The sequence below is a fragment of the Ictidomys tridecemlineatus genome, chromosome 5, assembly GCF_052094955.1.
Source record: "Ictidomys tridecemlineatus isolate mIctTri1 chromosome 5, mIctTri1.hap1, whole genome shotgun sequence".
NCBI lineage: Eukaryota > Metazoa > Chordata > Mammalia > Rodentia > Sciuridae > Ictidomys > Ictidomys tridecemlineatus.
This window is the reverse complement of record NC_135481.1, coordinates 135,138,911-135,161,105: the sequence shown is the minus strand read 5'-3', so window position 1 is coordinate 135,161,105 and position 22,195 is coordinate 135,138,911. Positions and strand designations below refer to the sequence as shown.

The window sequence follows — 22,195 nt, the reverse complement described above, 5'->3', positions numbered from 1 at the left end:
GAGAGAGAGAGAGAGCACATGTGCCAGTTGAGAGAGAACAGAATTTCCCAGCTTGGAACACTAGTACTGAGAGGCAATCTGTGAGAAAAGAGTCTGACAGCTAAGTTTGAGGAATATTTTGTACTATATCCTCTCCTTTAGAATTCAGAATGAATCCATCCATGATAAAGAGTTTTAGTAACCTGCCAGTAAAATAATCATCTTATTTGGTATATTCCAGTATTTCTGAAATTTATTTTACCACTAAATTCTTTCTTCTTTAATACTGAAGGATCCTTGTGCAGCTCTAGAGGCTGAGGCACAAGGATCCTGAGTTCAAAGCCAGCCTCAGCAATGGCAAGGCACTAAGCAATTCAGTGAGACCCTGTCTCTAAATAAATATAGGACTGAGGATGTGGCTCAGTGGCTGAGTGCCTCCCCAGTACCAAAGAAAAACAAAAATAATCATAATAATGAAACTACAATGAAGCAACCGTTTTCACCTATGAAACTGTCAGCTATTAAAAAAAACTATAATACTCTGGGTTGGTGAAATTATGTGAATTATAGTTATTTTATACATTATTGATAGAGAAACATGTAAACCAGTACAATCTCCAAGAAGTGCAAATTGGCAGTATGCATATTCCCCTTGCCCCAGAAATCGCACGTTTAGCTTACACATGCACAATGGTACACACACAAAGCTACTAAAACACAGTATTGTTCATAAAAACAAAAATTAAGGGAGAAAATGTCCATTGATGTTTAAATCCAAAACTAAAAACTAAGCAACTGTGAAAAATAAAAATGAGGCACGACACTGCATTCATGTAGAATGAGTTTCAAGATAACAAGCAAAATGTGTAGTGTGCTTCCACTTCTAAACAAAGAAAAAAAGTGATTTGTATGTACATGTACAGAACCTCTCTGGAAGAGAGAGGTAACATAATCATAACAGTGGTGCCATATGGGGAAGATAACTGAGAGACTTTAGAGAACTAAGGATACAGACTTTTGGGTATATGTGGTGATGGGAATCAAATCAAGGGCCTCTTGCATGACAGGCAAGCATTTTATCACTGAGCTATACCCTGCCTTGGAAGATAGATATTTTTACACTGTAGATAGATATTTTAACACTGTATATCCTTACATAGCTTCTGAATTATACATCATGTCCAGTCATTTATTTATGGTGCTGGGGATTGAAGCCAGGGCCTTGTGCCTTCCACTGAGCTATGGCCCCAGCCCCATCTAGGGACTGAATCCAGGGGTGCTTTGCCACAGAAAACTATATCCCCAGCCCTTTATTTATTTATTTTTTTTAAATTTTGATACAAGGTCTTGCTAAGTTGAGGAAGCTAGCCTCAAACTTGTGATCCTTCTACCTCAATCTTCCTCATCTGTTTTTTGTTTGTTTATTTTTTGTTTTGTTTTGTTTTTGGCACTAGATATGGAACCTAGAAGCACTTAACCACTGAGCCTCAGCCCCAGCCCACTTTAAGTTGCTTAGGGACTCACTAAGTTACTGAGTCTGGTCTGGACCTTGCAATCCTCCTGTCTCAGCCTCTTGAGTTGCTGGGATTACAGAAGTGTACCACCATGCCCAGCTACTCATATGTTTTTAATTAAGAAAAAAAATGCTTTAAATAAAATATTTTTTATTAAGACCAAATTAATCTAAAAAAAATTACAGGGATTCTGAAATTTTTTAAGGAAATCCCCAAACCTTTATTAAGTACTACTCTTTACAAATTACTAATGTCCAAATATGTATCACCCAAGACACAGTATATGTCTTCAAGGTAGAAAAATATTTCCTTGTGACTCAGTTAAGTAGAAGGTAATTTTTATTTGATTATAGCTATTTTAAGAATCATCTGAAATATGTATATGTTATGAAATGACCTATAATTAATGACAACTGCATATCTGTGAGACTTTTTCTATTTATATTTTATAATTTTCCTATCTTTAATGATCCTATTTTTTCCTTTCCAACTTTTCTTTTTCTAAATTTCCCCATTCCTCTGTTATTCCTCTGTTTCTCCTATCTGGTGTTTAAGATAGTCAATTAAACCCAATCAAGAAAATTTTTTTTATTTCTTATGTTGCTGATCAATGATTCCAAGCAACATTTTGATACTTTTTAATGTTATGGACAAAAACCTATCACAATAATAATATTTCTATCTACTACAAAAATCTCACAATTCTTAGAGCCCAGCATTCTCTCAGTCCCCAAATATCTGTCACAACAGCAGCCAAGCCCTGGGCTGGCAGCTACCTCTTCAGTGTTCCTTCTGCTTTTCATTACTATTTCCAATGAGTCAACAGGAAGGTATTCTCTGAGTAAAGAAGAAATACAGGCCTTTAGACAAGTCTTTCCTCCACCCACAATGCCCCCCCCCAACACAGTTCTTGCCAAACGATCCAAGGCAATTTCCAATACAATTTGCCACTCCTGTCTGTATGAGGTCATTATTCAACAAATGAGAAAGTGATAGAAAGGAAAGCCTAAGCGGAATCCAATGCAGACAACTGGTTATGAAGAAGAAAAACAATCAGGAAAAGTCCAAAAATCTAATTAGACACAAAAATACATGAGACAAATTGGACTTGCCCTCATGCAGAGTGGTAGGTTGGGAGATTCTGTAATAAGAGGCAGGAAACAGCTCTAATTCCATCAGTCACTTGACAGCTAGACCAATTACTAATGTCTCTGGTAACAGCTAACTTGACTGGACTTAAATCTTTCCCCTTTCATGCCTACAGAGGTTAAGAGCACTAGCATTGGTGTTATGCAGTCCTGGGTTTGGATTCCTCAGATAGTTATATAACCTTGGGATAAATGACATTAACTCATTTTTTCCTTTTAAAATAAAATGAGGAGGCTGGGGATGTGGCTCAAGCGGTAGCGTGCTTGCCTAGCCTGCGCAGGGCGCTGGGTTTGATCCTCAGCACCACATAAAAATAAAAATAAAGATTTTGTGTCCACCAAAAAATAAATATTAAAAAAATTCTCTCTCTCTTTAAAAAAATAAAATAAAACGAGGGGCTAAGGTTGTGGCTCAGTGGTAGAGTGCTTGCCTAGCATGTGTGACACACTGGGTTCGATCCTCAGCACAATATAAATAAATGAATAAAATAAAGGTCCATCAACAATTAAACATCAACAACTTTCCTGCCTTTTATAAAAAAAAAAAAAAAATATATATATATATATATATATATATATGCACACACACACACACACACACACACACACATATATGGGGGGAGGAGGTGAGGAGCTCAATGGTAGGGCAGCTGCCTCGAATGCTTAAGGCCTGGGCTCAATCCCCAACACAGCATAACATCACATAAAAATCATGTCTATCCCACAGTACCGTTCTATGTACATTTATCATTCTGCCTAATTAATGATAGTTACTACTGTTGTCATTATTTGTAGAAACATAAGCATTACTACAGTAGCAGCAAATTGACATGGTAGTTAAGAGCATGGGCTTTGGAGTGCTTGCCAAACCTGAAATCTGGATCCACCACTTATGAGATGGGTGACTAACCTCTGAGCTTTACTTTCCTATTTGTTAAATGTAAATAAGAAGCATCTCATGGCATATCAAGAGCAACTAATCAGATAAAAGCACAGCACATTGTAAGTACTCAATAAACGGTGCTAATGATGACAATGAGGAAGAGGGGAGAAGCAAGAGGAAGACATTGACTTTGGAACATGGGACATATTTTCAGTCATGATGGCCATGTAAATGACACATTCAGGTGGTATTTGACTTTGGAGGGAACTTTGGCTTCCTTTTAACTACCTTAAAGGTAGAGGATTAAGGTTTCTATTAAAAAAAAAAAAAAAGTCTTACTGAAATAGCCAATTCTTCCTAACATACAGTTACAAGATTTTTTTTTAATCAAACTTAAATAAGTAAACTCTTACTTTTCAAAATAAACCACTAACCAGATTTTTTACTTATGTTCAATTTTTTTTTTTTACTTGAAACACTATCCAGCCACTGTTAAGAGCCTTGCAGAAGAAAAATATCAAGCAGCAGAGGTCTAACTTGATCAGGTAGGCTAAGAGCCCTAAGCATATTCAACTGGTACTTCACTCAGCTTGCTCAAAGATATGGTCTCTAAGCAACCAAGTCCCAAACTAAACAAACAGCCACAGGAATATGAATCACTTCCGGAAGGTCTCATTTTGCCTACCAGCAATTTCTTACACAAATACTTGTCAAGAGGTTTATTTAGGCAGCCCTGACTGGAAACAACCAAAAGTCCACCACATAGCTTAAAATGTTCAAAACAAGACCTGCTCCCAACAGGTAGTCATTCCTCCCTTGCTCCATTGTGAAGCAGAAGAAATTATACAAAAATCAGAGACAAGTCCGAAAATGAAATTCCTAGAACTTGGCAAATTTGGACTTCAAATATATTTTCATTATTTTGTCATTAGGGATTTAAAAATATATGATCACAATTACTACTTTGATCTCTTAAGACCAGAAAACAAATTTGCCAAATTAGGTCAAACTAATGAGCCACTTAGTACAGGAAGACTTTCCCAACCTTGACTGGTGGACAATCCATACACTCAACTGGCCAGTTAATAGTGTCTTGTGGTCAAATCCATCTTAACTCCTACTGATTGTAAGGAGAACTGGTAAAGTACTGAACCTAACACCCTTGATAAGCCACTCCTTCTTTCTACCTCAAATAGGATTTTTTATGTATTACACTATTCCTCATAAACTAAACAAAGTCACCTATTCTATTTACAGAGTAGAGAGGGAAAAGGACTCAATAGTTCAAAATGAAAATTACAATAGGAAAAAGCAACTACCAATAACAGTACCAAGAAAAAAGACTATAGAAAATCAAATCAGTGAAACAAAAGATATACGTGAAGCACACATCTAGAATGAATGTTCTACCCAGCAACTCAGGAGGCAGAGGCAGGAAGATCACAAGTTGAAGCTAGCCTTGGGAACTTTTTTTTTTTTTTTTTTTTTAAGGGAGAGTGAGAGAGGAGAGAGAGAGAGAGAGAAAGAGAGAATTTTTTTTAATATTTATTTTTTAGTTCTCGGCAGACACAACATCTTTGTTGGTATGTGGTGCTGAGGATCGAACCCGGGCCGCACGCATGCCAGGCAAGCACGCTACCGCTTGAGCCACATCCCCAGCCCGCAGCCTTGGGAACTTAGCAAAACCCTATCTTAAAATAAAAAATAAAACGGGGCTTAGTAGCACATGCCTGGAATCCCAGGGAGAAGGGAAGCTGAGGCAAGAGGATTGCAAGTTTAAAGCCAGCCTCAGTAACTTAGCAAGACCCTGTCTCAAAATAAAAAATAAAATGGGCTGAGGATGTGGTTCAGTGGTTAAGCACTTCTGGGTTCAATCCTTGATACCAAAAATAAAAAAATAAAAAGTACTTCGAAAAAAGAAGAAAAAAGAATGTTCTAGATGATGGCTTATGTTAAATCATCATTGTTATGATTTAACATAAGCAAAGAAATGAAGAAACATAAAAGAAACAATGCAGACCTCACTCCCAAGACAGAACTAATGAGTCAAAACCAATTATTACAGGTATAATGAATAAATTCCTAGAATGAAAATAAACAAAAGATACTGTAAATCAAGAAAGATCTTTGGTTGGGGATATAGCTCAGTGGTAGAGCACTTGCCTAGCATGCATGAGGCCTTGAGGTCAAACCCCAGCATCAACACACACACACACACACACACACACACACACACACACAGAGTAAACACCATAAAATTTTAAGCCATAATGAAACAAATTAAATGGAAAATCAAGGAACAATGTTTGCAACAAATATCAGAAAGTTAACATGCATATTATAAGAGAGATCACAACAGTTAATTGTGGGAGGCCAACCTTACCGGTGACTGAGTTACACTCCCCAGCTGGGTGCTGAGACGCTCAGTCACAGAAATGGGTGTGTCTTGCTACAGCCCCATGGGTGAAGCTATGCTCACCTGTTCTTTGTAATATAACCCCTTGCCCTGTTTAGGATAGAATCTTCCATGGAAGTGCCTTGTGTGTGTCCCCTTCTCCTACTGTGCCCTTGCGTGTGGCCTACCCAGGTGTCGGTCAACCTGCTGACAGTGGACATCATGAAGACAGACTCAGCCCCCTGAAACCTGACCCCTTGCCTCATTTGAATAGCTTCTCCTCAATAAAAGGGGTCAGCACATGCTCTCGCTCTCTCTCTTTCTGCAGACCCTTAAGGTCAGAGGAGCCGTCACAGCAACCCCAAAGAAAAAGGTATTTGTGTCTCTTGTGTGGTTATTTCATGCAGCCCAGTTAGCCCAGTTTAACTAGAGTGACCCCTGAGCCTTTTAGTTGCGAGAACAGAAACCCGGCAGTTAATATGACCCTGGAAGAAGGAAATTTGCCTAAGAAAATAAAACTGGTAAATAAATATATAGGAAAATGCTTAATTTCTCCATTAACCAAAGCAATAGAATTTTAAACTGAAATAAACCTAAACGAATTATAGATATTGAATAGACATTGAAAAGAATAATTAAGCAGTGCATGGTGGCACATGTCAGAAATGCCAGCTACTCAGGAGCCTGAATAGGAGAATCAAAAATTAGAAGACAGTCTCAGCAATTTAGGAAAGCCCTCAGCTGCAAGATCCTGTGAGACTCTGTCTCAAATAAAATAACAATAATAAATAAAAAGGAATGGAGATGTGGCTCAGTGGTTAAATTCACCTTTGGGTTCAAACCCCAGTACCAAAAAATAAAAATTAAGAAACAGCAATTTAGCCAGGCATGTAGAGCACATACCCATAATCCCAACAACTCAGAAGGCTGAGGCCAGAGGATTGCAAATTTGAGGCCAGCCTCAGCAATTTAGCAAGGCCCTAAACAACTTAATGAGACCTTGTCTCAAAATCAAAAGGGCTGTATATGTGGGTGAGTGGTTAAGCACTGCTGGATTCAATCCCAGATTAAAAAAAAAAAAAAATTAAATAAATGAAACAATAATAATTAAAATATTTGAATTTGTGATTATATTTTTAAATTATGTACTTACAGGTTTTTTTCTTAATCCCTTCCCTTTTTCTTTATTAAAACATTAATTATCATTGTAAAAAGCATTTTTATATAATAAATAAAAAGTAAAAGTCTTGGGATGGGGACTTGGTTCAGTGGTAGAACACTTCCCTAGCACTGGGAGGTCAGGCATTCAATTCCTAATACTGCCAAAAAAGGAAGTCTTCTCACACCCTCCACCCCCATTCTACTCCTTGGAGGTATCCTGTTTCTGGTGTTTCCTTTTAGACTAAAGCTTAATTAAGTCTGAAGTGAAAAAACTAGGACTACCAACTTTTAGGATCTTGAAAATACACAGAATATTCCCTCCAAAAGTATACTAACACCTCATTATCTTAATATTAAATCTGCTTTTGCCAATAAATGTGTATAAAAAACACATTTATTGGGCTGGGGATGTGGCTCAAGCGGTAGCATGCTCCCTGGCATGCGTGCAGCCCGGGTTCAATCCTCAGCACCACATACAAAAACAAAGACGTTGTGTCCACCGAAAACTAAAAAATAAATATTAAAATTCTTTCTCTCTCTCTCTCAAAAAAAAAAATTATTGAATATTTCTGTATTAAACCATGCCAGGCACCTAAAAACTCTGCAGCAACTCTGTAAAATACATAGTATTCCCATTTTGCAAAGTACAAATGTAAGCTTACTCTTTGAGGTTAAGCAGCTTGCAAAACCAGAATCAGAAGGCACACCTGCCAAAACTGAAAGTCTGATTTTTTTCATTTAACCAAGATATCCCAACATTCAAGATTTGCAAGGACATTTTATTTAACTTCTTTGAATTTCTGTTTTAACTAATTATATGAGTGTAGTCACATGACTTTTGTTAGTAATAATGGTATCTACCAGCTAACTGACTGCCTTTTACCAGACTACTCTCCACCTTTTTGTGAGGAGGAAGAGAGGATTCAATCTAGGGCCTCTATACTAAGCATGTGCTCTACCCCTGAGCCACACCCCCAGCTCCACATTTCTTTCTTTTAAGTTTTAGATCCACATTTCTTAACCAAATTTTGCAAAATGTTTCAGCTATGACTTGGGGTAAAAAGCTTTTGATGACCACACTAAGAACTAATACTTATATTTGTTACATTATTACTATGTGAGAAAGCACTTAAGTTTCAAGAATTTTAACAAATAACACTTTTAAATGCAACCCCTTTCTTGGGGTGGAGTTTGTTCAAGGCAACTGAATTAAAATGTTTCAAAAAAAAAAGAATGGTGGTTTCCTTCTACAACACAATTTTAAGAATTAAGGATAAATGCTACTCCATATCTCTCCTTTCCGAATGATGACTACATAAATGCATCCAGTTCCTAGTCTCAAAAAGGGCCATTAAGTAGTATATGCCATAGATTCTGAATCACACTACTTCTGTAGAAATGACTAGTTTTCTCGCCTATGAAAGGAGAGTTTGGGTCAATCTCCTAAAAATGATCTCCCTCAATATTTGCCCCCCCCACACACACACACACACAATATACTGGCGATGGAACACAGGGCATCACACATATTAGTCAAACACTCTACTGAGCTATATTTCCAGCTCTCATTCCCCCCCCCTTTTTTTTTTTTTTTGTATTAGGGATTGAACCCGCAGGCACTTTACCAATTAGCTACATCCCCAGCCCTTTTTATTGTTTTATTTTGAGACAAGTCTCTCTGTAAATTGTTAAGGCTGGCCTATAACTTGTGATCCTCCTGCCTCAGCCTCCCTGATTGCTGAGATTACAGGAGTACACCACTGTGTTTGGCCCACCCCTTTTTATTTGAGACTGGGTATCACTAGATTGATAGGGCTGGCCTCCATTTGCAATCCTCCTGCCTCAGCCTCCCAATTAGCTAGGCTCACAGGGGTGCAACTCGCTCAATCTTTAAGTGATGCTTCTCATCTGAAAATCCTAGAAGGTGGTGTCCGTGGTATTCTTCCTAGTTACCTCACCTATTCATGTGTTCTTGCCTCTTAAATGTCTTAACTTCTGTTTCCATGATCACAGGGTGCCATCAGGAAAATATCAGATATTCCTGGATTCTAATACCATTTAGAGGGAGAGGAGATCTGAAGAACACAACCCAGAAAATGTTCTATGCCAATAAAGATATGTACACAAAAGAGAATTTGTTCTCAAGATCTGATTTCTTTCCAACATACTTTTTCAATTTCACTTAATTACAGAGGGAAAAATGCTTGTATTTAGCGCTAAATTCTGCTAACTCTGTAGTTTCTGACACTCTCCAAAAAACCATAAGTCCGTACTTTCCTTTCTACAAGGGGAAGAAAGTAGAAGAATTCATAACTGCAAAGCAGGAGAAAGGTGATCCAAAACAGACGTACCAAGTCTCTGAAAGAGGGAACCCTAAATGAACCAGCACAGCAGGTGTTATAATAAACTTTATCCCAATGACCTTTATCCTAACTGAATTTTCTTCCATTTCCAGAACCATTCATACTTCTTCCACACCTATAGTCTTCCCTATTCCGCTTTCCTGATATGTTCTCCTCTTGATTTTTTTCTTTTCACTTGAACCTTCTTCTTCTGATCTTTCTCTATTACTTTTCTCCTATCTGAGATCTGAGCACCTACATACCTCACATATTTAAAGATCACCTCTTTCAACTGGGCAAAAGTGGTATTCATCTCTCCCATACAACTGCTCCACAGCCAAACCAAATGTAAAGTTCAATCAGAACAAGCAAAAGAAAGAAAGCAAATTTATGTACATTTAAGCATAAATAATAACTTAAGATGTCTCTTTTAAGTCCTTGTTCCACAGTACAGCCTTTAGTAAAAAGCCTTAAATCTTAGAACAGCTTAATTTCTGTATTGAAACTACTTTTCAAACAATAAAGAAAGAGAAATATCTATATATTCTATTTCCCAACCATTCCCAGTATATACTTTTATGAAATAACCATTAAATTTTCCCACTTTATCCATAACCACAGTCTCCACATGCTCATACTCACTCTATACTCTCTCCTCTCTCTTTCTCAAGAAAGAGCTCTATTAAAGGTACGGGGGGGGGGGGAGGGGGGGGGAATTAAATTAAAGGTGAGTGCCCCGGATACACAATGGGGCCACTGTACTAAAAGGTGGAATTTTTAGTGGGAGGAGTAGAGACATTATAAATAGAACTGAAGAAGGAAACCTTTTCTCCCTTGGATTTCTTTGATCTTTATTTCTGCCTTTGGAGCCACTATAAATTTCAGGCCTTGGGGCTCCTTCAACTTGAGAGAAAACTAGACCAGGCCAACCCAAAAAGGCAACTTTAGGCCTTGTGCTAAAGAGGAAAAAGGAGCCCTAGGAACACATAATATGTGCAGCCCAGCTCCTCAGGGCAAACAACTAGGAGATGAAGCCCTAGCTAATAACAAAAAGCATGCCATTCACCAGTGGGCACCCAGAAAATATTTTAGGAGTAGTAGCAACCACGTTAGGTGGCTCATAGGGCTCCTAGTCCCCCTTTTCTCACCACAAAATTCCCAGACTTCCTGGTACTATTTAGTTGTAAAATCTAAAAAGGTGATTTTCTAATCAAAGTTTTAAGCAAAAACAAACAAAAATCACATCCGGATTTTTATGATTGCCTACATAAAATAAAACAGGGGCATTTCCACAATTCTAGGCCAAGAGCAGAGTGTGCCAGAGCAATATTGCAAGTATTATGACCTCCCTTTTAACCCAAAGTATAAAAAACAAAGACTATCATAAATGTCTCCACTACTTGAATCACTTCCTAAGCACCCAACTAAAACACACACCACAGGATAATAGACCTTAGATGGATTTTTTTAAAGCAAATGGGCTACTTTTCTATACTGGAAAAAAAAAAAACTGACAGAAAAGAACATACTCTGGAGTAGATGCAAATGAAATGCCTTGTAGCACCTGAGGAGGGGAAATATGCTGAAGAGTATCATTCTATCCTGGCTAACATATCTCAGTATGAGGCAGAGCTCTAAAAAAAAAAAATAATAATATATATATATATATATATTTTTTTTTTTTTTTTTTTTGGAGACAAGGTCTTACTATGTTACCCAGGCTGGCATCAAACTTACAACCCTCAGCCAGGCACAGTGATGCATGCCTGTAATCTCAACAACTCAGGAAGCTGAGGCAGGAGAATCAAGTTTGAGGACAGTCCTGGCAACTTAGCCAGAACCTGTCTCAAAATAAAAATTAAAAAAAAAAAAAAAACAACAACTGGGAGGTGACTCGGTAAAGCACCCCTGGGTTCAGTCCCCAGTACTAAAAAAGAACTTGCAACTCCTTTTCTTCAGACTCCCAAGTAGCTGGGATGGCAGGCATGCATCACCACACCCAGCTCTAAAAACATTTTAAATTCTGTTTCTCAATGAGGAGGAGGACCATCAGAACCACCAGAGGCTTTTAAAACACACAGAAGTGGAGCTGGGAATATAGATCAGTGGTAGAACACGCTTGCCTAGCATGCACAAGGGCCTGGGTTCAATTCCTAGCATGCGAACACAAAACAACAACAAAAACATATGAGTATAACCCACTCCAGACCCACTGAACCAGAATCTCTGTGGTTAGACCCAGATATCTGTATTTTTTAAATTATTTTTTTAGTTGTCAATGGATTTTTCACTTGTAGTGCTGAGAATCAAACCCAGTGCCTCACTTCTAGGCAAGTGCTCTACCACTGAGCTACAATCCCAGCCCTCTGTATTTGTTTTAAAATTCTCCAGGTGATTTGAATGCACATACCTAAATAATTACTGCACAAAATGATGGAAACTATTCCCTGATCAAGAAACTACAAGTATCTTAGGGTGGTTTTGATTTGCATTTCTCTCGGTCTATTCCCTAAAGACCTAAAAAGAGCATGCTACAGGGACACTGCTACATCGACGTTCATAGCTGCACAATTCACAATAGCAAGACTGTGGAAGCAACCTAGATGCCCTTCAATAGACGAATGGATAAAAAAAATGTGGCATTTATACACAATGGAGTATTACTCTGCATTAAAAAATGACAAAATCATAGAATTTGGAGGGAAATGGATGGCATTAGAGCAGATTATGCTAAGTGAAGCTAGCCTATCCCTAAAAAACAAATGCCAAATGTCTTCTTTGATATAAGGGGAGTAACTAAGAACAGACTAGGGAAGAAGAGCACGAGAAGAAGACTAACATTAAACAAGGATGAGAGGTGGGAGGGAAAGGGAGAGAGAAGGGAAATTGCATGGAAATGGAAGGAGACCCTCAGGGTTATACAAAATTACATACAAGAGGAAGTGAGGGGAAAGGGAAAAATAATACAAGGGGGAGAAATGAATTACAGTAGAGGGGGTAGAGAGAGAAGAGGAAAGGGGAGGGGAGGGGGGAGAGAAAAGGAAAGGGGAGGGGAGGGGAGGGGGAATAGTAGAGGATAGGAAAGGCAGCAGAATACAACAGACATGAGTATATCAATATGTAAATCAATGGAAGTGTAACTGATGTGATTCTGCAATCTGTATACGGGGTAAAAATGGGAGTTCATAACCCACTTGAATCAAAGTGTGAAATATGATATATCAAGAACTATGTAATGTTTTGAACAACCAACAATAAAAAAAAATAAAAAAAGAAACTACAAGTAGACCAAGAAAACTCAGGCCTCAGTTTTCTAAACTTCCATTTAGAAAAGTAAGCATCAGTATCACTTATCCCAAGTTAAATCATTACTAATACTCCTACCCTGATTTCCTAGAAGGACTTTAAACTCAGAAAAGCAACCTAGATTCAAGAAGGCCCACCCAAATGCATGTTGGTGGTTACCACACAAAGGGAAGAAGAATAGGACTAAAGAGGGGAACAAAAAACTATTACTTTTTTCTTATTTTTTTCATTTTTTTAGAGGAAGGGAATGATCTGAAGGGTTAACAGGTTAGTCCTAAGATACAAATATATTTGTTATCTTGTTCTCTGGACTATCCTGTAATATTTTATTTTCAGAATTAGCCAGGAGCAGTGGAGCACTCCTGAAATCCCAACAACTCAAGAGGCTAAGGCTAGAGGATTGCAAATGTTGAGGTCAACCTGGGCAACTAAAAAGAGACTCTGTCTCAGAATAATGGGAATGTAACCCAGCAGGAGAATGCTTACACAAAATCCTAGGTTTATTCCCTAGAACCATAAAAAGAAAAAAAAGATTTTTTTCAGAATTATTAAAACAAAATATCCATCACCACTCTTGTTCATTAACCCCATTTGAAACATCCTTGATTTTCATTAAACTATGGTGACAAATACCTTTTATTATCCCTCACTAGACTTCCACCAAAGCTCACTTAAAGAATACATAATCTGAAATTACTTCTCCTGGGACATTACAAAGGAACATAAGCACCAGAACAAAAGAAATGAATGACTGATAGTAAATTGAGACCCTTAACACAGGTCTTGGGCATCTGAAAATGAAAAACTGTAGTTGTACATTCACTTCACAAAGAATACAGACGATGTTATGTGGACCAATATCCACAACACTACCCTCTTAAGCCTCCCAAATCTAATACCCACTCCATAAGACATGGTGGGAGGAGACTCATTCATATATAAATCAAAACCAGTGAAGAATCAGAAAAACATTAAGATCAAGAACTTCCAAATTCTAAAAATGCTATTTCTCTCAGATAGCTGACAATACCCAAAACAAGCACCATAAGCATAAATGCAAACAGCAAAATATAGAAAATGTTCAGGAAACATAAATGTTCATCACAGTGTTTCATGATAAGCTACCATCAAGGCGACTTGCTCCCACGAATAAATGCCCTATCTGTACTTATCCATCAACTAGAAGCCTCACAAAATCCCACATAAAAAATACAGAGAAATCTTTACTCTGTTCACACCATATCAGTTCCCTTCTCCCAATCTTTTCTCCAGCCAGCCCATCTTTACCTTTTGGCCTCTTCCAAATGACAAAGGTACTCATAAGCCACATTCTGACGTCTCCTTTCATCCATCTCCTCTGCAGTGAGTCTCTCATTATCCAGGACAGCTAAAACATGAAAGAAAGAATGTAAATACCAGGATCTGTAATCTTCCTCAGTGATAAAAGAATGCCACAGCCATCAAATTCCTGCTAGTCACCTTGAAGGTCAGGTGGTTGTGTGGATAGCCAGGTGTACAATGACTTTCCTAAAAAGAGACCTATGGGAGTTGTATGCAATAGTGCACACTGTAATCCCAGCTACTCAACGTGGCTAAGGTAGGAGGAACACAAGTTCAAGGACAGACCTGGAAATTGAGCCAGATCCTGTCACAAAATAGAAAGAGGTTGGGGATATAGCTCAGTGCCCAAGGCCTCAGCATGCTAAAAAAAAAAAATTACAGAAAGACGGGGAGAGATCTATAGAGTTTCAACTACATTCATCTTGCCCTTTATTAAAAATGTATAGTAATATGAAAAATACAAACTTGAGATTTGGGCCTGCTTTTGTTCTTATGTCAGAGCTCATTCTAAATACAGATCTCATCATATTTCCCCCTTTTATTAATAACCAAAACCAGCAGTTATTGAGAACTAAATGGTAGTAACTGTGCTAAGCATTTTACATGCATTCTCTCCCTGAAGCCCACAACAATCCTGTGATTATCAGCTCTTATTTTACAAATGGGAAATTGAGGCCTGTGAGCTCAGCCCCAGGGCTAATTAAGAGGAGGGCCCTGGGTTCAAATGCAGACAGCCTTCTATAACCAAGGGCTTAACCTTGAAGATACCTGCCTCCTACACTAGCATCCAGGGTATTAAATTCCTAACTCCTTGGGAAGGCAATCAAGGCCTTTCGAATCTGACCTCCACTACTTTTAAAAACTTTTCCCCTTTCCTCCTATCACTGTGCAATCCACACCACTCAGTTCCACACACAACACACACAGTGTACCTGTACTCTTCCACACCCTACCTGGAGTCTGGTCTCTTGCCCCATCTGTCAAACTTTTCTGTACAGTTTCATTCAAGAAAATTCAAATGTCACCACCTATGTTTACAATGACTACCCTAAACCCATTTTCACATTATTCTGTATGCCTGTTATCGAACCTCTTGTCTTTATTGCACCTTATTATCACTAGCTTGTATACCTATCTGATTAAAAAATTCTTTGAAGGCAGGGCCTGGTCTTACTCATGCTCAATTTCACAAACGTGGCACTACATTATAACTGTGATAAATAAAATCACTCTTTTAAAAAAAAAAACATTATTTCCATAATGTAAAATAAAAACAGAAAACTTTGAGACCCCAAAGTAGATTCCAGTAGTCAATGGTAACCACCCCACCTGCAGTTCATTGATATCCCAAGGATGGACGACAGAAAATAAAGAAGTTAGAGGTTTTCGGTGGTTTTTTTTTTTTTTTCTTTAACTTTTGAAATCCTGACGAAGGAACTAAGCCCGAGAAAGCCGAAGTGACTTGCTCAGGACCGTATCGCACCTCGCCTAGCTCATTAACTGTCTAAATAAAGAGTCTGGACCCTGAGTCTGCTCGCAGGCACCACTCGGGGCATACCTTTCCAAGAAGCCGGAGCGGAGCCCCAGTCTCCGGTCCCGGGACACGCCCTGCTCCGTCCTCCTGCCACCTCACCCCAGGCCATCTCCCCCAATCTCGGCCGAGCTGGGTGGCGAGAGGGGCCGGGTGGGCTCCTTCTGCCGCAGTGGGGGCCGAGGCAGTGAGACCTCCGGGGTCCTACCCGCCTCCAAGAAGGAGGGGGCGCGGGCCCGGGCCTCCAGCCCTCCACCCAGCCAAGCCGGCTCTTCCGGGTCCGCGCAGCCGACAGCCGCCCTGCCCCACCCGCCCGGCCGAGCCACCGGGAAAACCTCGCCTAGGAGGCAGGGAGCCCATACCCAAAACCCTCTCGCAGCAAAGCCCCGCACTCACAGCCATAGTGCGGCCGAGCCACGCCCAGTCCATCAACCTCGTCCGCGACGGACATGGCGGCCGAGCCCGGGTCTCTGCTGAACGAGCGGTGAGACCTTGAAGACACGGGCGGCGGCAGCTGCAGCTCCTGCCGAGTTCGCGGGCTGTAGGGAACCTGAGGCCTCGCCCGGCGCTGTCAGCCCCGCCCCGTAGGCCCCGCCCAGCCGCGAAGCTTGGAGCTGCCGGGGAGGCGTGGCCAGAGCCTCTAGGCCCCGCCCTATATACGCCCCCCCCTCACCTCCACCCTCCCCCGCATCCCGCAGCACCCTCGGCTGCCGGAAGGAAGGAGGCGGGGCCCGCCCGCCCGGCCCGCGGTCCCGGGGGCTCTGCCAGGAAGGCTGCCCAGGCCTGCAGCCCCGCCCTGCCGGGCACCGCCCCATCCCCAACTCAGACTTTAAGACGGCGAAGTCAGTAGCTTGAAATCAAAACCTTGGGCCGCCTCCCTTGCCCTGCCACCTAAGTTAACTTCCGCTACAGCACGGATCGTGGAAGGCGTCTTTACAGATGGCCCAGGGTGTGTTCTTGCAAGGGATTCCAACCCCAGTCGGCACAGTCTGTCAATCTGGCCTCAGTCCGCCCAGATTTGCCAGTAGTCTCCAGAGTAGAACTGTTCGGTCTCTCACGTATTTGAAACGTTGATTCTTAAAGCAGAAATATGTTTACCCAAACTTACTTTTGATTCCGTTTTTCTTTGCAAATTCTTGTTTGAAGGGGGTCTTTGCCCTACTGGGGATGCCTCTTTCCCCAGCACCTTGTAAACCTCCCTGAAAGCATGGCAATGCCCTGCACCTTGTAAACCTCCCTGAAAGCATGGTAATCGAAGAATAAATTCTTTCTTTCTTCCTGTCTTCCTTCCTTTCTTTTTTTTTAATATTTATTTATTTATTATTTGTAGTTGGGCACAATATCTTTATTTTATTTTATTTTATTTTTATGTGGTGCTGAGGATCAAACCCAGGGCTTCACACGTACTAGGTGAGCACTCTACCGCTGAGCTACAACCCCAGCCCTTTCCTTCCTTCCTTCCTTCCTTCCTTCCTTCCTTCCTTTGTTTCTTTCTTTTTCTTTTCTTTCTTTTTTCTTTTCTTCCTCTCTTTCTTCCTGTCTTCCTCTCTTTCTTCCTCCCTTTTTTCTTTCTCTTTCTCTCTTTCTTTCTCTCTTTCTCTCTTTTTTTAAGAGTGAGAGAGGGGAGAAAGAGAGAGAGAGTCTCTCTTTCTCTCTTTATCCCTTTCTCTCTCTCTTTCTCTCTTTTTCTCTTTCTCTCTTTCTCTCTTTCTTTCTTTCTTTCTCTCTTTTTCTCTCTTTCTTTCTTTCTCTCTTTTTCTTTCTTTCTTTCTTTCTTTCTTTCTCTCTTTCTTTCTCTCTTTCTCCCTTTCTCCCTTTCTCTCTTTCTCTCTTTCTCTCTTTCTCTCTCTCTTTCTCTCTTTCTCTCTCTCTTTCTCTTTCTCTCTCTCTTTCTTTCTCTCTTTCTCTCTTTCTCTCTCTCTCTTCTCTCTCTCTCTCTCTTTCTCTCTTTCTCTCTCTCTTTCTTTCCTAAAGTATCTATCACCAGACCAGACTGTCTGGAAGCCCCTCCATATATTCAACTGTCTAATGAGCACTTTTATCTGTTTATCCTGCAGATACTTCAAATTCCATGTGTCAAACATTGATCAGCTTTTGCTATAGTCTCTATTAATGGTTTAGTATTCAGTTCTCAGTGAGACACACCAGGATCCTTGTCTCATGCCCTACATCTAACATGTGTTATTTCTGAAATGTCTAGCTTTTGTCTCTATGCCCCTGTGATTACACTGTTTAGAGTATCATCATCTCTATTTTCCTTTCTGCCAACTAGACCCTCAAAGTTATCACAGTGTTCTTTCCAAAGTGCAAATGCAATGTGTTCATCTTTCAAATCTATACTTTTCCTATTACTTCAGTCACAATATGGTCCAAGTTCCTTAACATACCAAATATACCTCTTTACAAGCTGACCAGTCTTTTTGCTTCAGCCATTTTCAATTTGTTCACTCTTCCTTTAATTTTTTTGTTACAGTGTTGGGAATTAAACCCATGGCCAAGCAAGCACTCTACCACTAAGCTATACCCCAGCCCTCAAACTATGGAAGTGAAATACTTAAAATCTTATAAGAACAAAATATCCCCATGGGAAAAAAGGGGCAAGGGTTTAATTTATTATAGCTACGAAATCAAAAGTTATTTATTTATTAAGGTTTTTTGTTTTATTTTGGTGGGGATTTTGTTAGTTGTTTTGTTTGTTTTTTAAGATGGGTCTTGCTATATTACCAAGGCTGGCCTATCTCTTGGGCTCAAACAAGCCTCCTGACTCAGCATCTGGAGCAGCTGGGACTACAAGCATGTGCCAGAGAGCCTGGAGTATTCTTCTTAGGCTTTTAGATAAAGCTTCCAAGTTTTATTATTCTATTTATAAGTCTAGCATTTTTTACTAATCACTGTTTAGAAACCAAATAATTTTATCCCATTCATTAACTTAATCCGGCATCATCAAACATTTAAAATTATGTTTATAACCTAAACGTAATTTTAACCTAAACCTAAAAATATTAGATATTCTTTTTAATTCCTTCACTTGTCTGACCTAGAAACTTTTCAAAGTTTTGTAATCCTTATAAATCAAATATACTTACAAATATAATGAAACTAGGCAAGTGAGGTAGCACATGCCTATAATCACAGCAACTTTGGAGGTTAAGGCAGGGGATTGCAAGCTCAAAGCCACCCTCAGCAATTTAGTAAGACCCTGTTTCAACATAAAAAATAAAAGGAGTTAGAGATGTAGATCAGTGATAAAGACTGTCTCAATGTAAAAACTAAATAGAGTCAGAGATGAAGCTTAGTGATAAAATACCACTGGGTTCAATCTCTAGTAGCTCCCCACCCCCACCCCTACCCACCCACCCACCCCACCCCCCCAAAAAAAAAAATATATATATATATATATAAAGATAATGATGTTACCCGGACACATGCCTGTAATCCCACCCGCTTGGGAGGCTGAAGCAAGAGGATCACGAATTCAAAGCCAGCTTCAGCAACTTAATGAGACCCTGTCTCTAAATAAAATATAAAAAGAGGTGGGGATGTGGCTCAGTCATTAAACGCACCTGAATTCAATTTCCAGTACAAAAAAAAATTATGAAATTTAGATGATCCACTTCCATGCATAAACTTGGTAAGGTTTCAACTCAAAAACCTAAGTCTGAAACTATATATTTAAAATAGGTCTTGGGGCTGAGGTTGTGGCTCAGTGGCACAGTGTTTGCCTAGCATGTATGAGGCACTGAGTTCCATTCTCAGTGCCACATCTGAAGCTGCAGACTTTGAGAGCCATTATTTTTTTCCCCTTTGGATGGGGGTCAGCGGGTGGATACTGGGAATTAAACCCAGGGGTGCTTGTTATTTTGAGATAGTTTGACTAAATTGGGAAGAGGCTGGCCTGTAAACTTGTGATCCTCCTGCCTCAGCCTCCCCAGTCACTGGGATTACAGGTGTGCTGTAATCCACCACACCCAGCCCAGAATCTTCTTTTCATTATGCCAGTTGTTTGGTTTTTTGTTTGTTTTGGGTACCAGGGATTGAATTCTGGGGCACTCGACCACTGAGCCACATCGATATCCCTATTTGGTATTTTATTAGAGACAAAGTCTTACTGAGTTCCTTACCATTTCCCTAAATTTCTGAGGCTGGCTTTAAACTTGCAATCCTCCTGCCTCCTCCTCCCGAGTTGCTGGGATTACAGGCGTGGGCCACCGTGCCCAGCCCCAGCTGTCATTTTAAGCTCCTCTTTATATTATGTTATAGACTTCAAAATTCATTGCATTTCCAGATGCCATAGTGCTCTAACTATTCTAACTTGAGATACTTCTTTTTTTTTTTAAAGAGAGAGTGAGAGAGAATTTTTAATATTTATTTTTTTAGTTTTTGGCGGACACAACATCTTTGTTGGTATGTGGTGCTGAGGATTGAACTCGGGCCGCACGCATGCCAGGTGAGCGCGCTACAGCTTGAGCCACATCCCCAGCCCCTTGAGATACTTCTTCAACTCAGCTCAGGAAGATGAGGCAGGAGGATGGCAACTTCAAAGCCAGCCTCAGAAACTCAGTGAGACCCTAAGCAATTAGCAAAAAACGCTGTCTCAAATAAAAAAATTTAAAAAGCAGGGGGTTGGTGGGGAGGCAGGGGCTAGGAATGTGGCTCAGGGTTAAGTGCCCGTGGGTTCAATCCCTGGTACTAAAAACAAACAAACAACCTCATTGCCTCAGCCTCTGATTACTGCCAGAAATTTGTGTGGGGTGGTGTTTGCCTCTTTGTATTTACCAGTTTTTTACAATGAGCTACGAGAAATACTGTTTTTTCGGTAAATAAAAATATGAATAAAATTAATAAATATGAAATTAAATAGTAAAAAATGGCAAAATAACAAGCTATATGGTCATTTTGGGAAATCAAATTTGTTCTTGATCTCAAGGAATTTACAAGCTGGTGGGAGTGGAGCAATATACAGAATAGATTGAGATAAGCACCATAATAGAGGTTTCCCTTGGCTTGGAATACCCTTTAGCCTCTTATCTGCATGGGAAACTCCTACACAACTTCCCATACTAGACTCAAATGTCACCTTGTCATCCAGACAAAATTAATCATTTCCTCATGTGTTTCCCAGTAGCATTTTAAAAACCATATGTCTTCAAATATAAGTCTCAAGTTTTTTCACATTTAAATGCTTCTGAAATCAGGATAGGCCTTCTTGTAATAAATATTTTAAAAACCTAGAACTTAGAAAAATAGATAAAGAAGTAATATACAGTGACTTGGGAGGTTGAGTCAGGAGGATCCCAAGTTCAAGGCTAGTCTCAGAAACTTTTTTTTTTTTTTTTTTTTTTTAAAGAGAGAGTGAGAGAGGGGGACAGAGAGAGAGAGAGAGAATTTTAACATTTATTTATTTTTTCTTAGTTCTTGGCGGACACAACATCTTTGTTGGTATGTGGTGCTGCTGAGGATCGAACCCGGGCCGCACGCATGCTAGGCGAGCGCGCTACCGCTTGAGCCACATCCCCAGCCCCATAGTCTCAGAAACTTAATGAGACCCTAAGACACTTAGCCTCAGAAACTTAATGAAACCCTAAGAAACAGTCTTAAAATAAAAAATAAAAAGGGCTAAGGATGTGGCTCAGTGGCTGAGTGCCCTTGGTTTCGATTCCCAGTACCAACATAGAAGAAGAAGAAAGAAGGAGAAGAAAGAAGGAGGAGGAGGAGGAGGAGGAGGAGGAGGAAACCAATTGACATTGCTTGCAAATGTGTGAACTTAGGGAACTTTCAGAGTTAGAATTGATTATCAGATTCCCAGTTTAGGAGTAACTGAATTGAAATAGAATTAGGTTCTTCACAAAAACTTTGGGTGCTGTCTGGGGTTGTGGCTCAGTGGTAGAGTGCTCACCTAGCGCGTGTAAGGCATTGGGTTTGATTCCCAGAACCACATAGAAATAAGTAAATAAAAATAAAGGTCCATTGAAAACTAAAAAACTATTTTTAAAAAACCAATTTTGGGGTTGGTATTGTGGCTCAGCGGTAGAGCGCTCACCTAGCACGGGCAGGACCCTGGTTCGATCCTCAGCACCACATAAAAAAATAAATAAATAAAGGCATTGTGTTGTGTCCATCTACACCAAAAAATAAATTAAAAATAAATAATTAAAACTCATAAAAGTAAAAAAAAAAAATTGGGTGCAACTTCAAAGAAAAGGCTGATAAGTAATTCCTGTAATAAATATAGGCTGATAAGTAATTCAATCAAGTATTTTTGCTGTTGTTGTTTTGGAGTTTGTTTGTTTGGGGAGCTGGAGATGGAACCCAGAGGTACTTTACCACTGACCTACATTTCTGGTCCTTTTTATTTTTTATTTCTAGACAGAGTCTCCCTAAGCTGCTAAGGGTAGCCTTGAATTTATGTTCCTGCTGCCTCAGCCTCCTGCATGTTTGTGATTACAGGTGTACACCACTGTGCTTAGCCAATTTTTAAAAATATACATTTATTTTAGTTGTCAATGGACCTTTATTTTATTTATTTAGATGTAGTGCTGAGACTCGAACCCAGGGCCTCACACATACAAGGCAAGCCCTTTACCACTGAGCCACA

General features: G+C 39.7%; 1 protein-coding gene across 1 annotated transcript in view; it reads right to left on the bottom strand.

Annotated features, from left to right (window-relative positions):
- Iqgap1 (IQ motif containing GTPase activating protein 1) overlaps positions 1 to 16,191 on the bottom strand; it is a 105,566-nt gene extending 89,375 nt beyond the window's left edge. Inside the window, exons 1-2 of the mRNA XM_005320167.5 lie at positions 15,997 to 16,191; positions 14,016 to 14,115 (exon numbers count right to left, since the gene is read on the bottom strand). Coding sequence (XP_005320224.1) covers positions 14,016 to 14,115; positions 15,997 to 16,051 — 155 coding nt within the window. The 5' untranslated portion in view covers positions 16,052 to 16,191. The remainder of the gene's footprint in view (positions 1 to 14,015; positions 14,116 to 15,996) is intronic.
- Positions 16,192 to 22,195: the final 6,004 nt, after the last annotated feature.